This window comes from Cornus florida, unplaced genomic scaffold (assembly GCF_030987335.1).
Source record: "Cornus florida cultivar Cherokee Brave unplaced genomic scaffold, ASM3098733v1 CherokeeBrave_3.0.0_Hap2_Chr01, whole genome shotgun sequence".
Classification (NCBI taxonomy): domain Eukaryota; kingdom Viridiplantae; phylum Streptophyta; class Magnoliopsida; order Cornales; family Cornaceae; genus Cornus; species Cornus florida.
This window is the reverse complement of record NW_026775571.1, coordinates 80,507,239-80,525,359: the sequence shown is the minus strand read 5'-3', so window position 1 is coordinate 80,525,359 and position 18,121 is coordinate 80,507,239. Positions and strand designations below refer to the sequence as shown.

General features: G+C 33.8%; 1 protein-coding gene and 2 pseudogenes across 1 annotated transcript; all 3 read left to right on the top strand.

Annotated features, from left to right (window-relative positions):
- The first annotated feature begins 1,827 nt into the window (after window positions 1–1,827).
- LOC132302638 (2-alkenal reductase (NADP(+)-dependent)-like) lies at window positions 1,828–5,881 on the top strand (annotated as a pseudogene).
- A 2,331-nt stretch (window positions 5,882–8,212) lies between these two features.
- Window positions 8,213–14,219, top strand: LOC132302645 (2-alkenal reductase (NADP(+)-dependent)-like; annotated as a pseudogene).
- Window positions 14,220–15,273: 1,054 nt separating this feature from the next.
- LOC132275905 (putative disease resistance protein RGA3) lies at window positions 15,274–16,452 on the top strand. Its single transcript, XM_059777102.1, has one exon. The coding sequence runs from the start codon at window positions 15,274–15,276 to the stop codon at window positions 16,009–16,011; it is 738 nt and encodes a 245-aa protein (XP_059633085.1). The 3' UTR covers window positions 16,012–16,452.
- The last annotated feature ends 1,669 nt before the right edge of the window (window positions 16,453–18,121 follow it).

Here is an 18,121-nt window from a genome sequence, read left to right as displayed (position 1 = left end):
TTCGGCCCAAGCCCAGTACTATTTATAATTTATTTTTTATTTGAAATGTGCAACACTAATTACATACTTTGGGCCCAAACCAAACAAAGTATTTTTTTTACGCTAGTTGTGTTACATTCAGGGAATTGGCCCACGATTTTTTTTTTTTTTTTCGACAAGAAACTCATACACAACGTACATTTTTTTGTTGCTTTGAAGACTCAAACTCTTATTATCTACTTTAGATAGAGGAGATTATCACTTAATCACGAGACTCTAAGTACTGGCGATATATCATGAGTGGAATATACCAAGAATTTGTCGCCAAGAACCGGCCGGTTTAATCCAATCAATTACTTAAACATTTGATTAAAGTTACAAACACAATGATAACCCTTCATTGTTCACGTATTTTACATTTTTTTTATAACCAACCCTTTTACACATGTTTTTTTTTTTTTCTTTCTTTCAACTTTCGGATATGGGATGACAAGAACATTGTGTATCACATGGGTAAGGCTTGGCTTCTTTGTTTGGCTGAATATATTATAATTTTCTATTATGATATATATTTTTTATATTATAATTTTCTATTATGATACATATTTTTTATTGGTAAATATATTTTTAATGTAAAAGAAGATCTAAGATAAGATTGCTTATAAATAAAAAAAAAACATTTCAATCCATTTGTGCTAAATATATATATATATATAGTCAATCATTATATAGACCCTGTATTGTTCAATATACGATCTTTTTTTAAGTTCGATACGCGATTCATATCGGTCAGTTTATACTAACTTTGTTCGAGTCCATTATATGGCGACTGCAACCGATATTGCGAACCATGATATAGACTCGTACAAAATAGAGAGGGAAAAAAAAAACCTATTATATATTCCATATATCCTACACTTCTCAATTTTTTATACAGAGAGGGGTTTTAAATAGGTTCTTTTTTTAACGGTTTTTTAGAATCTTATAAATGGAACGAGGCGGATTTTAAATTCACTACTCTTATTGCTCAATTAATTTGAAGGGTACTCTTTGCATTTGATTCACAGGGAAAAAAATAATGTGACCGATAGCAACTCTCCTAGATTAATCCACCAATGATGCTTTATAATTTATTTGCTTCTCGACCAATAAATTATATTTTGTCAGGAATTAATAAGAAAATAATAATTAGGTAGAGTTTAAGCATTGGATGTAGCTTTTATTAGGAATCTAACTTTTTTAAAAAGATGATTTTTAATATATATATTTTTTATTATATTGATAATGAATGAATTATTAAATCTATTTTCAAAGATATGATTTTATAAATTCAATTTAAGAATGCTAAATTAATAATGTTTTTTTAAAAAAATAATACTTTTATTTTTTAATTGACACAACTAGTTTGGAACAAATATAAATAAAAAGACGAACATTTATAATTAGGAGTATGAATTTTGCGGAACCTATTACAAGTTTATGTAAATTTGGAGAGTCAAATGTCAAGTTTTGTGAGACTTAATACTTGAGGTCTCTCTTCAGATTTGGCTTTACGTTCTTTGTTGCGCACGGTGTCTCGTTTCTATCTTCAAACAGTGTGATTGACGTGAGTGCTGAATTATTTACATATCAGTACATACTCTCCCAAACAGCTCGTGCCCACATCTCCAAACTCCGAAGGGGTTCTCTTGTCATTTCACGCAACCACTATCCTTTTTCATTTCTTATACGTAGTATTTTTATAAGTCTCGCAACTAAATTATTAGTACCAACCACAAAAGGGTAATAGAATAATAGTGGATCATCTGGGTTTTTCAACTATAAATAGAGCAATTCTGGTCCAGACTAATGGCACGTATGCAAATATATATACACGCACTGATTGTATATAGAGTGAGAGAGATTGTTTGTAGGTCTCTGGTGGGATAACAACGGGGGAAGGAGAAGAAGTGAGAAACACACAGGTGTTATTTAAAGGGTACATAAGTGGGTTCCCAAAAGAGAGTGATATGTGTATAAGCTGCTTGAAGGTTCCAGAAGCTTCTAATGGGGTTTTGGTGAAGAATCTCTACTTGTCATGCGACTTACATGCGACTTCTAATGCAAAAGATTGAAGGCCCAAGTGTCTTCACTTCCCTCACCCCTGGTTCTGTAAGTCTCTCTCTATATATATACCATATATATATATATATATATATATATATAACTTCATATAAGAAGTTAAGAACTCAATAAATAACATGCAACACTGCCAACACAATCAGTAAGAAATCATATTACACAATATATATATATATATATATATATATATATATATATATATATATATATGAATTCAATTATATTTCAGCAACTTTACAATAATTGAATATATATTCAATTGTTGGAATATGGTAGGTATATTTTAAACAATTCCTTTTTAAGCACATGCTAGAATATAGTAGAATGAAATCATAGTGCACCATTTTGTTTTATTTTTCTCTTTATTTGTAGGTGATTACGTACATTTGGAAGAGAATTGATTGAGGAGTGGATTGATTCTTAATTAAAAAATAAAAGAGGAAAAGATATAAAACTAAAAAAGAAATCATAGTAAACCACGCCAACTGGGGAAATGATTCCTATATAGATATATATATATATATATATATTTCAATTATAGGGATATTCATCATTTTCATTCATGGATTATGCCAAGACATTATACATATATAGTTGTTTGTCAATTATGCATATTGGGTGAATTTTTTTGTATTGGGAACTAAAATTCTTTAAGTTCCGAGGCTTGGTGCCATGGTAAACGCTTGGCGAAACGGGCCGGACCTAGATATGCTGCCATCCCGTTTTGGACCCACAAGTTCCTCAACATTTTCTTCCATTCAAACTCTTATCGTTGCGGTCGGACTATTTTAGCTACCTTGCCCCCTTAACGATAAAAGGACCCGTATTGACCTGTATTTGAATTTTATTCGAGTGGGTGCTTGATGTGGCATCGGATCGATTGAGTCTAGTTTTGCTACCATTTGTAACTAGTCGAATGTTTACCTGATTCAAAATTCATGTTATTGGATGGTGCTATATATTCATCTATATATATCCTCGTATATGTATGTGGGATAAGCCCTTCTAACACTTGGCCCTCTAAGCTGGTGGACATGGGCTTTTGAGTCTAGACGCGGTCGTTTTCTTTGTAAGCAGTGTTAAAAGTAAGGTCTGTAGTAGTTCGCCAGTCTCACCACCTCTGCTTAACGAGAACACACTAGGTAATGCAGGCTTTGCAATTTCTACAACAGTTTTACTTTGAACAATGAATAAAATATTGATAATAGGATATCTGGGATTCGCAAAGATATGAATATGTTATACAAAGATAGATTTTGATTATCTAGTGTGACAATAAAATATTGACAGATTTGAGTATCTTTTTAGAAAAGTAAATATAATAATTTAATTGAGTAAAAAAATTTGATGCATAGAGAGGTCTAATTAAACAAATGGATATATGCATAACATATTAGCACATGCTCTGTACAAATATTTGGATATATGCATAACATATTAGCACATGCTCTGTACAAATATATACTCTTAACTTATTAGAGCTCCAACTTGGTTGACTCCAATCCTAAAAAAAAAAAAAAAAAAAAAAAAAAAAAAAAAAAAAATTCTTTCAAATTCAAAAGTTACAATTACGAATTTTGCGGGTGGAGTGATGTCACACCATCACTCACATTAGTATCATTACTCTCCGAATTCGAAATATGTATCATTACTCTGAAAGAAAATATTAAAGGAAGTGTACACAGTGTTAAAGTCATTTGACAAATATAATTTGTTTATTGCTTTTTAAATCATAGATATAAAGGTAGGTAGATAGAGTTTAATTAATTGTGTAATGACTCAGAATGTAAAACTACTAAAAGTGAATTTGCATGCATTTTCACTCTGATTGACATGCTGCATATTCTTAAGCTTGTATGTATGAATTTTCATGAAGAAAATATTCAGGTGATAACAGGATATGGAGTAGCAAAAGTTTTGGATTCAGGACACCCCAACTTCAAGAAGGGTGACTTGGTTTGGGGGACAACTGGATGGGAAGAGTACAGTCTCATTACAGCAACCGATTCCCTTTTCAAAATTGAATGTACTGATGTACCCCTCATACTATACATGAATTCTCGGTTAGTATCTTGCCTTTTGTCATTAATTGTAAATATATCCGAATTTAGATACGCTTTTCTCATAGTTATGTCATTAATATTTCAAACGCTACATCTAATATTGTTCATTGTACGTTTCTTGTAGGTATGCCGGGAATGACTGCATATGTTGGTTTTTATGAGATTTGTAATCCTAAGAAAAAAGAGTGTGTATTTGTCTCTGCAGCATCTGGTGCAATTGGTCAACTTGTTGGGCAGTTCGCAAAGTTGATGGGTTGCTATGTTGTTGGAAGTGCTGGAAGTAAAGAAAAGGTGAGTTTCATCTGTGTAGCATTTCGGCTTTACATTAATTCACAACTGTGAGTTAATTCCATTTGAGATAAATTACAAAACTATAACCTGTATTTTTGTTCTTTTAGTTTTCCATCCTAAATTGTCCCTGACTGATTCAATTTGAGCTTTCAATATATTTTTTTAAAAAAAAAAAAAAATCTATGGGTATTTTTAAATACCAAATCTTGGCTGCAATACTAAAATGGCCAAATAGAAATCCGTTGATTTAAAATCTATCTAACAAAATCAACCTAATAGAGAGGAGTTATTCACATGTGTCTAAACTTAGTCTAAATCCCTGTAATAGAATGATAATGATAGAAACAATTTCAGAAGGAATAGAATATTCAAATATAGATGTTCTAAGGTTCACTAAATTTGATATCTTTATTAAATTATTTATTTTGGGCAAAAATGAGCCAATTAGGTGACGCGATCCTCAACTAAGCTTTTATTTTAAATAAGGTTGATCTGTTGAAGAACAAATTTGGGTTTGATGAGGCTTTCAATTACAAGGAAGAACATGACTTGGATGCAGCTTTGAAAAGGTCAGTACCTTAGCTTTATTTTGAATATTGAAGTCCAAAATATTGCTTTAGAACTTTAGGGCATGGGTTGAATGATTAAGAATTCAAGACATCTCATACTTGAAAAGAAATTCCCATAAAGAACATTTAAAGGAACACCACTACGACCACTGCGATAATGAAATAAAACGAGTTTGAGATTAGTACAATATTAGTTAGAGTTGTGATATTTGGTCTGAACTTTCGAGGAAAATTGTTTGACTTACAAATTTTGATTGGCTATCTTTGCCAAATATAAAAAACTGGAAGGTTTCACTTTCTTATATTTCGTATACATAACCAATTAAAGTTTGTAGGTCAGACAATTCACTTTTAAGTAATCAGTTTCAGAATCATTTTCTTTATATAGCTGCATCTGTATACAAGTGCATAATTACATAGTTAACGTAGCCAAAGTGCTTCAAATACCGAATACGATGACTGTATTTTTATGTTGCCAGGTACCGTCCTCAAGGTATTGACATTTACTTTGATAATGTCGGGGGAAAGATGTTGGATGCAGTGATCCTCAACATGAGGAGCCACGGCAGGATTGCTCTCTGTGGACAGGTTTCACAATACATCCTTGATGAACCTGAAGGAGTAAAAAATATGATCTGCCTCATCTACAGTAGAGTGTGTGTGGAGGGATTTGTAGTTTTCGATTACTTTCCCCAATATTCCAAGTTCTTGGATACTGTTTTGCCTTCTATTAGAGAAGGGAAGATAACCTATGTGGAAGACATTGTTGAAGGCCTCGAGAGTGCTCCTGCAGCTCTAGTAGGACTTTTTAGTGGCCGCAACGTTGGAAAACAAGTAGTTGTAGTTGCTCATGAATGATTAAACCTTCTGGTGTACATCGTTTTCCACTGATATATGCATTAAGGCCTAGTTTGGTGCGGTGGATTGGAATGCAAAGAAAGTAGAATGAAATAGTTTTTATTCCATTCTTGTGTTTGGTATCCAATTTTAAACTTGGAATTGTCATTCTCCACCATTCTTGGAGAATGGTCATTCCATCAAAATCATTCCATCTTTTCACAAAAGTAATGACCATTCCATTCTAACTTTAAAAAAATACAAACTAAAAAAATATTAAAAAATAAAACCTAACAAATTACAAACCCACGCATCACCATCTCCTCCATCAAACAAGAGAATTGGAATCATAATTCCCACTCTATTCCATTCCATTCCAATTCATTTCACCACACCAAACTAGCCCTAAGTGTGAACTATGAATACAATGTAGTCCTTCTCAAGTTACATTGTTTGGATCATCCCTGTTTGAGTGTGAGGGAGGTAGTATTGATTGCTCTATTAGCTGGTGGTTTCAACTGTATTCAAGTATGTTTTATATATGCAAGTACATCTATCTTCACATTTTGATGGTCTATGGTAATGAAATGTTTTTATTTTTTTTAGACCATACTTGTTTGGTCTTTGTTTGTGGGCCCATTTACACAAATAGCCCCCTTTTTTTTCCTGTGTTTTCACAAATCTCACATCTCACGTGGTCACTTCTCTATTCCCCTCGTTGCTGGGTTGTTTTCCCTTGTGGGCTGTAGCCTTTGGGCTGTTTGGGCTTTGGCCCATTTGTTTTTTTCCCATCTTTTGCTAATAAAATTTATTTACCAAAAAAACAAAAAACTTTTATTGTCATTTGACAAAACAGTTGTTCTTGTTGTAGGAGTGTTTTGAAAAAAAATCGAAAGCACGTTTGAGAACGATGTTTTGATATAAAAATGTAACATGCACAGTTATAATTTTGGGTCAAAAATAATTGTCAAAACAAGAAAAAATATCTTTTGGTGTTTTGGTTTTAGGCCACTTTTCATAAAGTGTTTTAACACCGTAAAATAAAATAAGACCGCACCAAATATGATTTTATTGCCAAAATTGACATTACAGCAGCCCAAAAATAAAAATAACAAAAACAAAACGCGCCAAACGAATCTTAAGGTTTAGTCCCTTAGTCACATGATTCGCGACTACCACTCTAGAGCTTCGCACGCGGTTTGACAATTTGGGAGCCGATTCGCTCCAAATTCGCGAACTCGGTTTTTTGAGTTCGCAAACTCAGATTTAGAATCCGCGAACTCAGTTTTAGAAATTGGCTTTTGTAAAGAAGAGGAGAGAAGATGAAGTCCGAAGATACATATATATATATATATAGATTTACATAACTATCGCGTTGATGAAGCTATATTCATCTCAATCTTTGTATTCGTGAAACTTTTAACCCCGTTGTGAATCTGTAATGAAATGAGACATAAGATAGATCGATACAAAACAAAATTTGAAGATGAGAGAACATGATGAAGATGGGATCATGGAATTGTATCTTTGTGCGACAGACGAAATAGAGGATTTGTATCTCTGGGACGAAATGAATGATAAAGCCTAAAGGGAAATTAGTTAAGGGTTCCATGCCGATGAAATGGTAAAGGGCTGTTGTTAGGGTTTTTTTTGGTAATCCTTTTAACGTGTTATGAAATTGATCCAAGGGTTGAGATGAAATCATGAATTGGGCCCATTTTATAACTTAACTAAATGGATTTAATTTGAAATATTGAGCTTCCAAATAGGAATGTACTAATTGGGCTCATATAAATATAAGTGCACTTGGAATAAAATCATATATATGGGTTATGTTCTTCACTCCAAGGTTGGGCCTCAATCATTTTGAAAAAAATATTTAATAAATTAATATAATCATCATATTTCACATAAAATAATTATAAAAATATAAAATATATCATCTATAGGCCCTCTCAAGCCAACTAGGCGGTAAAAGTTATGCGGCCGTGTTGGACGCTAAAAAACACTTGGAAGCAAACAACTTGTGAGTGACGAGAGTGATGACCATTCAAGGAACTGTTTGTTTTACATTTCAGTACATATTCTTTCTAATAGCTGGCGTCCACTTTCCAACTCCAAAAGTGGTTCCCTCGTCATTTCATGCAATTAAATTCTCTCATTCTTTTATTATATTATTAGTACCAACAAGAAGGAAAGGATAAAATAATAATAGCCTCCGAGTTTTTCACCTATAAATACAGCCATTCTGGTCCAGACAAATTACACATGTACAGCCTACAGGGGATAGTATATACATATACACATAGTTTCATATACAAACTGGATTATATATATAGAGAGAGAGTGTGTTTTTGTTATTGAAACAATGGCGGAAGGAGAAGAAGTGAGAAACAAACAGGTGTTATTGAAAGCGTACAAAAGTGGGTCCCCAAAAGAGTCTGATATGAGTATAATCACTGATAAATACCATATGCTTGAAGCTTCCAGAAGGTTCTAATGGGGTTTTGGTGAAGAATCTCTACTTGTCATGCGACCCTTACATGCGACATCTAATGCAAAAATTCGAAGGCCCAGGGCCAAATGCCTTCTTTTCCCTCACCAGTCACCACTGGTTCTGTACGTCTCTCTCTCTCTCTCTCTCTCTCTCTCTCTCTCCATGTCTATATATATAGCTGTGTGGGGCCAGCCGGACCATTTTTATTTATTTATACTAAATTTCTAAAATTTTGTCAAAATCTTTAAAAAAAAGTCTCTAACTAAAATTTTAAGATTGTCTACCAAAAAATAGCTAAATTAATCCAAAAAAAACTTGTTAGTTTTATTTTTTATTTATCTTTCTAAATTAGGAAATTTAAGAGTATGCGCGATTGTTGTTAGAATATATATATATATATATATATATAATTTGAATTGTTTTTAATATGTTAGCTTGATAATAATTGAAATTGGAGTATTTATTGAAGGTTGAGCGATTTATTGATGCTATATTTTGTTATTTGTATGAATATATAAACTATTCTTGATTCATGAGCTCGTGATGCTAACTATTAAACTACTCATTTTTTATGCACATGTTAGAATATAGTACCGATTGCGGAGACTATTCCTCTGTAAATTCTTTTTGAAATTACAGTATTTTTTATTTTTAACTAGAATTACAGTATTCTATTATCATCATTATTTTCATTCATGAATTATGCATGGCAAGACAGATAGACTTGTTTGTTATTTGTCAACACTGTTGGGTGCAATCTACCAAATTTGTGTTTGGACTGACTAGGGGTTGAGATCAATCACTGAAGAGGCAGGTTCGAGGACATTGAACACTGTAGACTGAGGAGTTAATGACCTATCGATCTTGGAGGGCACTGAAGATTTGGAGTTTGCTGTGTCTGGAGTTCAACTAGGAGTTCGAGTGGTTGTACATTTTTTTTTCTTCATAGTGGATTGATTTACTGGACTAGGTCCTATGATTTTTTAACCATTTTGCTGCTTTAATATTGCTTTTACTGATTTGTTTATTTATATTTGCAACCATTTATTTGTTTGTTTCGAAAGAAATTTTAACCAGATTGAAGATAAATCAGTAATTATTGGAGACAATCAAGGCAAAATCAAATCTGGAAAGCTTGATTACAGCAATTGTAACGTATACGTTAGTTTTGTTAGCTATAATTTTGGGATTTTGGGACTTGTATAAAACATCTATATATACTGTGGGTTTCGTGTTGTAAGTGTATTACCAATTAAAACAATTTCTCATTCTTTCCATCCCTTTTATTTCATTCTTTCCATTCCTTTTATTCCCTGCCATATTCAGTTTTTACAGTAACTGAATTTTAAATTGCTAAAATGTTTCAACAATACCTATTCACACTCCCTCTAGTCTATGTGAGGTCTAATTTATCAGGACAATCCTCGCGCATCATATTCCTGTACTGTCTCAGTCGAATTTCCCATAAAATATAACTTTTTGGAGTTCAAATTTGATTGACTCAACCTTATAAGGAAATATCAATAGGAAGCTCATTGCTTTTTAGAATCATAGATAGAAAGGTAATTAGACAGAGTTTAAATTGTGAAATGACTCGAACTATGAACTAACAGTGGCTTGTATGCACGTTTGCTTTGATTGACATGCTGCAGATTCTTAAGCTTGTACATATGACTTTTCATGCTGAAAATATGCAGGTGATAATTGGGCAAGGAGTAGCAAAAGTTTTGGATTTAGGGCACCCGAACTTCAAGAAGGGTGACTTGGTTTGGGGGATGACTGGATGGGAAGAGTACAGTCTCATTACGACAACAGATTACTTGTTCAAAATTGAACATACTGATGTACCTCTTTCATACTATACAGGAATTCTGGGTAAGTATCTACCCTTTTGTCCTTAAAGTTTAAATCCCAATGCTAAATAAAGTCTCATTTAAGCCTTGGAATTTCTTGCTATAGTGGCCATTGAATGTGGAATTTTCATTTTAAGTTGAGAATCCTAATTAGTTGATGATTTCCCAGATATAGCCGATATTGACCAGATCTTGTTTTAAGTGCCAGTTTGGAGAGGACATAGTTAATGTGTTGAATTGTTAGCATCGGTTGCTTTGCCGGCATTTGAAATTTAAAACTTGATCATGTTGCAACTCCCTTTTAGAAGCCTCAAATAGAGTTATGTTGGAGGATATGTTATTTGAGGACCTCCCCTGTTTTCAGTGTTCTAATGATTGAAGTCCTCATTTTACTTATTTGAGGACCTCCCCTGTTTTCAGTGTTCAAATGAATGAAGTCCTCATTTTACTTCTGGTAAATTAATAATACTAAATATAAATATTCCTTTTTTATTTGGTAAGTAGGTCACAAGCATTCACCAACAATTCCCCTTTATGGGGGATTTGAAGTTCCACTGTAAAAGTAGAGGACATATGTTAGAGGGGACTTGTCCCATATTTCGGATGGAAAAAGACTTGGGTACATATGGGCAAGTATGCAGCACAACCCAACAAATTAAGCTTTTGGGTTAGAGGGCAAGCATTCGTTCAAGTATGGTCAAGCCAGACCTAGTCTTTGATATGGTGTCACACTTAGCACCACCCGGGTATTTATGTATTTATTTTGGGGCGGGGGGATGGTCTGGGTGGTACAATCCCAACTTGTAAGTTCAGGTGGGTGAGAATGTTAGAGGAGGCTTGTCCCATATCTATCTGGATGGGGACAGACTTGGACATATATGGGTGGGTATGCAGCGTTACCAAACAACTTTAGCTTTTCTATTAAATGGGAAATGCCTGGCCCGTCACAACATACTACTACTAGAGATAACTACGTTAATTTTAAATTTGTATGTGTATCATAGAGCATCAAAATTAGATATGTCTTTCTCATAGTTATGTCATTAATATTTCTAATGCCCCATCTAATTTATGTGCATTTGTTTCTTAGTAGGTATGCCCAGAATGACTGCTTACGCTGGTTTTTATGAGATTTGTACTCCTAAGAAAGGAGAATATGCATTCGTCTCTGCAGCATCTAGTGCAGTTGGTCTGCTTGTTGGGCAGTTTGCAAAGTTGATGGGGTGCCATGTTGTTGGAAGTGCTGGAAGTAAAGAAAAGGTGAGTCTTATCTCTGTAACTTTTCATTTTTTCACTAGCCATTTCTTGGTGGATGTTTTTTGGGATATCTGCAAGGTAATGCTTCAGTTACATATTGATAGTCTTCCTTAATTGTGGGTATCATCATCCTGTCATGCGTATTATATAGTCATTCAAAATTAAGAACTGAAAGTTAATTACATTGGGACAAATTACAAAACTATGACCTTTATTTTATTCTATTATTTTCCTATTTTTTTAATTCAATTTCTTACTTGAATGTTTTTGCCAATGATTTTTGACAATTCTCAATGAAAATTTTCAAAACCTCATATAATCCTGATATTGAACAATTTTATTTTTCTCTTCCCACTGCATGGTTGTACTATTCATGGACTCCAAAAAATTTGCTGTAACACGCGCCTGTCTCATTCAGTGAAAATATTGAGGTTTTGTTCGAATTGATAATTTAAAATGATGGAATTTGAGATTCAATTCACAAATATTGACTGGAGTAAATTTGGAGAGATGGGAGACAGCATAGAGGAGTTAGGAGAATTACCAACTTGTCTCTTTGCAGCAAGTGATTCATGCGATGAATTTCAATTAACTGCTACATCACTCTAATAAAATAATAGAAACTAGTTTGACAAAATTCTAAAGGAATGGAATATACAAAATTCAACTAGTTTGATCTATTAATTGTTTTATTTCTTATGGGCAAAAATGTTGCAGTTGGATAATTCAATCCTCAACAGTAGCTAAAATTTTGGTTTTGATTTTAATTTGAATAAGGTTGATCTGTTGAAGAACAAGCTTGGCTTTGATGATGCTTTCAATTACAAGGAAGAGCACGACTTGGATGCCGCTCTGAAAAGGTCAGTGTCTTTATTTTGTACATTGAAGTCCAAAATATTGCTTTAAAACTCAAGGGCATTGCTTGTGAGTTAAAACATTCTTTTTTGTGTTATAAATATAACTCTCTTTTCAAATCCATCACTATGACTGACATTTAACAGCATAATAAAATAAAACACAAGATTGTCATCCTTTCTCAAAATGCTAATAGTGAATAATAAGTAATCAGAATTCTCACCTTATGATATCGTCAACTCACCCTAGCTGAAATGTCTTTTGTTTTGAAATTTGATTGTTGTAATGATCTATGAAGCTAACGGTAAAAGTTATTTGCATGAAATATTTGATTTGTTCATGGATATATGTTCCTCTAACTGCAAATCTGAGATTGATTTTAAACCATATAGGATGAATGGCATGGTCACCAGCATTCATTGTTATTGTTAAACTCAAAAATTAAAATTTGTAGATAGTAACATAGAACTCTAAATTTAAACCTATCACATTGTGAAAAAAAAAAACAAGAAAGACGACAGAAATTTTCAAATTCAGTAATTTGTGTTCATTTGTATAGGTTATATTATTTGAAGAATTGCTTATGTCTCTAATTGCAAATCTGAGATTGATTATACCATATAGGCTGAAGTGTGTGCATGGAAATCATTTACCCAAAAATTTAAAGTTGTCATATCAAAATAAAGAACTGAGATTTTGGTTTAAAGCATGCATAAAACAAGAAACCAATTAATTACTGCAGAAAAAAGAAACAAGAAAGAAAAGAGAACAAGAAGTAAATAGAAGACAGTGTGCTAATGTGCTATATAGTTCAACAGTTGTGTATATAAAAAAAGGCGAGTGAATAAATAATCTAGTTTAATTGGAACTCCATTGGTCTCAGAGAGAGTACTGCAGCTTTTTCCTCTCGAACACTCTTGTCCTTTGGCTTTGACTACACATTCATATTGTTATGGCGGGAGAGAGTATATCCTCTGATCTCAATCATCAGATGGAAAAGAGAAATCAAATGATTAAGAATGCAATACACTCCTACTTAAAAGAGGTTCCCGTAAATTACATTTAAAGGAACCCCACTAAGACCACTGTGATAATATGACACTAGTTCAAGATTAGCTCTATTTTGTTAAATGATGTGGCTGCATCTGTATATAAGAGGACAGTAACATTCGAGGTAGCATATTGATGGTTGCCAGGTACTGTCCTGAATGTATTGACATTTACTTTGAGAATGTTGGGGGAAAGATTCTGGATGCAGTGCTCCTCAACATGAGGAACCACGGCAGGATTGCTGTCTGCGGAATGACGTCACAATACAATCTTGATAAACCAGAAGGAGTTAAAAACTTGACGCGCCTCATCTACAATAAAGTGCGTATGGAAGGATTTAGAGTTTTCGAATACTATCCCCAATATTCCAAGTTCTTGAATATTGTCCTGCCTTCTATTAGAGAAGGGAAGATAACATATGTGGAAGACATTGTTGAAGGCCTTGAAAGTGGCCCTGCAGCTCTTGTAGAACTTTATAGTGGCCTCAACATCGGAAAACAATTAGTTGTAGTCGCTCGTGAATGATTAAACCTTCTGGTGTACATCCTTTCCCACTGATGCATTTTGAGTGTTATGCATGAATACAATGTAGCCCTACTCAAATTACATTGTTTGGATCATCCCTGTTTGGGTTTGAGGGAGATAGTATTGATTACTCTATTTGCTGGTGGTATTATGTACTTTGTAGAAAGAAATAATGAGATGTGTTGTTTACCTGTATTTATGAACTATACAAAATAATACATGAGGTTAGATTTATAAAACTGAGTTTTATTCTTTAAAGTGCAGCATCAAATCATTAACCAAACATTCATCTGTTTTTTTTTGGGAAGAACATTTTAGACTTGGAAGCCTGTTTTGAGACCTTGAAACCCTTAAAACGAGGCTTCAAGTAAACCCTTTCCCCGGCTTCTCCGGACACGTAAAATCCTCTTGACAAAAGATTTTAAGTTAACTATGAAACTACTTAATTTGACCCTCCTTTCTATGATTGGGATCAGTTGTATGAATAGTGTTGTTTGATAAAAGTGAAGATTTTTTTTTTCCTTGATAAAAGTGAAGGTTGAGTACAGAAAATTTTAAGTACTTAAAAATCACTTAAAATTAAAGTGCGAAAAATTTCAGAATCATTTAAAAAAATCACAACTCTCAAAGGATGTAACACCTATTTTTTTTTTTTTTTTTTTGTAGACAAGAATACATCATTTATTATTTCGAAAGTGCAATATATTACTTTGAAAGTATAATATAATCACTTCCAGTTGGTAATACTTATTACTTCGAATGTGCAATACTCATTACTTAAAAGTAAAACGTATTGAGATCCATAAATAACCGTTTGCATTCTTCAAACAAAGTACTGTATATACAAGATTTTTTAGTACACTGTAAATGACATGAGTGAAGTATGCGGCAAACAACTATACGGTCCATCCCACATGGGGTGGGTGCTAGAAAATTTGAGAACCAAACAACTTGTGAGTGATGACCATTGAAGACTGTTTCTTTTACATTTCAGTACATACTCATTACTCTCCCAGACATCTGGGTCCACATCTGCCAACTCCAAAGAGATTTTCTTGTCATTTCAAACAAATAAATTTTTATTACCACTGCCAAGGTTAAAAGTGCCAACTAAATTTTTAGTACCAACTATCATATAGTGATTAATTTTAGTTCAGACTATGACAATAGAGCGACTCTGGTCCAGACAATGACAATAGAGCAATTCTGGTCTAGACTATGACAATGCAACAATTCTGGTCCAGACTATGACACTTATACATATTAGCTGATTATTTATATACTTATACATTCAGTTTTTCTCAATCCTTTCAATTTCATCAAGGGGCTCATTCTACTGCTGCACAAAGAAACTATTGATCATCTCTTCCAAAAATATGGAAGAAGCACTTCTTACTGAGATTGTGAAGAAGTTGGGTTGGGTTTTCTTTCTCCAAGAGATGGGACTTGTGTGGGGCGTCAAGGATGAACTTGACAAACTCAGAGACACGGTTTCCACAATCGGATCAGTACTTGTTGATGCAGAGGAGCAGCAAGCCACAAACCATGAGGTTGCTGACTGGCTTGAAAAACTCAATGATGCATTTTATGATGCTAATGACTTGCTTGACGACTTCTCCACCCAAGCTATCCGCAGTCAGGTTATGACTCGGAACACAAGGCTCAAGAAGGTACACAATTTCTTCTCATGCTTGAATCAGCTTATTTTCCGTAGTAAGTTGGCTCATGATATTAAGGCCATTAATGAGAGACTAAATGCAATTGCCGAAAACAAGAAAAAGTTCCACCTCACTGAACGGCCTATAGTTGAGAATAGTAAGTGGGAGGAGAGCCACTCTTGTGTTCATGCCGAAACTGTTATCGGGAGGGATGGTGATAAAATGGCAATTGTCCAACTTTTATGGGAAAGCAACGTTCCAGATGAGAATGTGTCAGTTATTGCAATAGTTGGAATTGGGGGACTAGGAAAGACCGCATTTGCACAATTGGTATACAATGATGAGAGGGTCACTAAACATTTTCAACTTAAGATGTGGGTCTGTGTCTCTGATGTCTTTGATGTGAAGTTAATTGCAGAAAAGATCATACAGTCTGCAACAGGCAAAATGCCTTAAAACCTTTCGATGGATAAATTGCAAGAAATGCTTAGTAAAGAAATTCATGGAAAGAAATATTTACTTGTGTTGGATGATGTGTGGAATGAGAACCGCGACGAATGGTTAAAATTAATAGATTTGTTGTTGAGTAGTTTGAGGGGAAGTAAGATCTTAGTAACTACTCGTACTGAGTTAGTTGCAAATGTTACAGGTACAAATTCACCATATTTTTTAAAAGGCTTGTCTAAGGAGGAGTCTTGGTCTTTATTTAAGAAAATGGCATTCAAACAAGGGAAAGAGCCGGAGAATACATTTCAAGTAACAATTGGCAAGGAAATTGTTCAGAAGTGTAAGGGAGTCCTTCTTGCCGTAAGGGCTTTAGGAAGCCTACTATACTCTATGATGAGTGGTTGCTTTTCAAAAATAATGATTTGTCAAAAATAGTTGAAGAAGAGGATGTTATTTTGCCGATACTAAAGTTTAGTTATGATTACCTTCCTTCACATCTGAAGAGATGAAAAGCTTTTTGTTCTTTGTATTTGAAAGATCAAAAAATTGAAAAGCAAAAATTAATCGAATTATGGATTGCAGAGGGATTCATTCGGCCAATGTATGAAAATCAACATTTGGAGGATGTAGGTGATTTGTATTTTATGAACTTAGTGAGGAGATCCCTTTTTCAAGATGTTGAAATAAATGAATGGGGTGATGTGATAAGTTGTAATATGCATGATTTTGTCCATGATCTTGCACAATTAGTTGTGAGGGCCAGATTTTCCATGGTGAATTTGAATGTAGAAAATATTACTGAAAGAACTCGGCAAGTGTCACTTGATTCTGATGTAAATTCATTACGAAAAATTTTAACCCAGTTGGTTAAAGCTACCAAGGTACAGACATTTATTTTGAATGTTGAAAATGTTGTAATTTTTGATAATTTAATTTCTGAAGGGATTCTTTCAACGTTTAGAAGGTTTCGTGTATTGGATTTGCACTCCGCAGATATTAAGATTGTGCCAAGTTGCATAAGCAAGATGAAACATTTAAGATATCTTGATCTGCTTAGAAATCGTGGTATCAAGACTTTGCCAAATTTGCAAACCTTAAAACTCAATGGATGTGAGCGTCTTAAAGAATTGCCAAGAGATTTTAAAAGATTGGCCATTCTTAAACATCTTGAGCTTGACGACTGTGATGCCTTATGTTATGAAATAAGGATCGAATAGGAGTTTATGAGAACAAGAGAAAAATTAATGACAAGAAAATAAATAGGCACACACAAACGAGACAAGGATTTATACGTGGTTCACCCTCACAAATAGGGTTACGTCTACGGGCGATGATGATTTGTATCATTATAAAGAAGAAGATTACAAACTGAAGAACGTTTTGGTTCTTCCTCACAATAATCTCTCTTCTCACACCACTCACTCACCAACAAAGAAGACTCACTCAACACTCAAGAAATACCCCAAATAGTATATGGTTTACACAAAGAGAAAAACCCACCCAAATACAAACTTCAACTCTCTTGAAGATTGTACACACAAAAGGATTTTCTCACACATACAAAACCAATATACTCTCTTGATCCGAATATTGTCTTACTCTTGGATGCCTTTCGGATGCCTTCATCAAATGTGTGCAAGGCTATATATAGCCCAAAAATACTTGGTGTCCAAGTATATTTCAAAGCTTCTTTTGGAAGCCAAATGACACTTGCTGCCCAAGAATTACTCTTGTTGCCCAGGAATTTCAAAGCTTCCTTTGGAAGCTAATTTGGAAGCTTCACCATCACACTTGCCATGTCATAAATGAATTTTAAACATATTTCTAACACCTTAACTAGCAAGCTGAATGGATTGGGTGAGTTGATGTCTCTTTTGACATTAACATTGTTTGCAACGGATTCAAATAGCCGATTAAGTGAATTGCATAGTCTAAGCAATTTGCGGGGAAGGTTAAAAATTGCTCTTCGACGTAGGGATTCATTTGTCCACCTGTCTTCTAAAAGAGCAACAGCACAGGGAATAATACAGGGGACAAACTACTTGAGGACTACAGAATACCTTAAGGAGCTGGTATTAAATGTTAGGCAGTTGGAATTGTTGGAAGCCCTATGTCCATA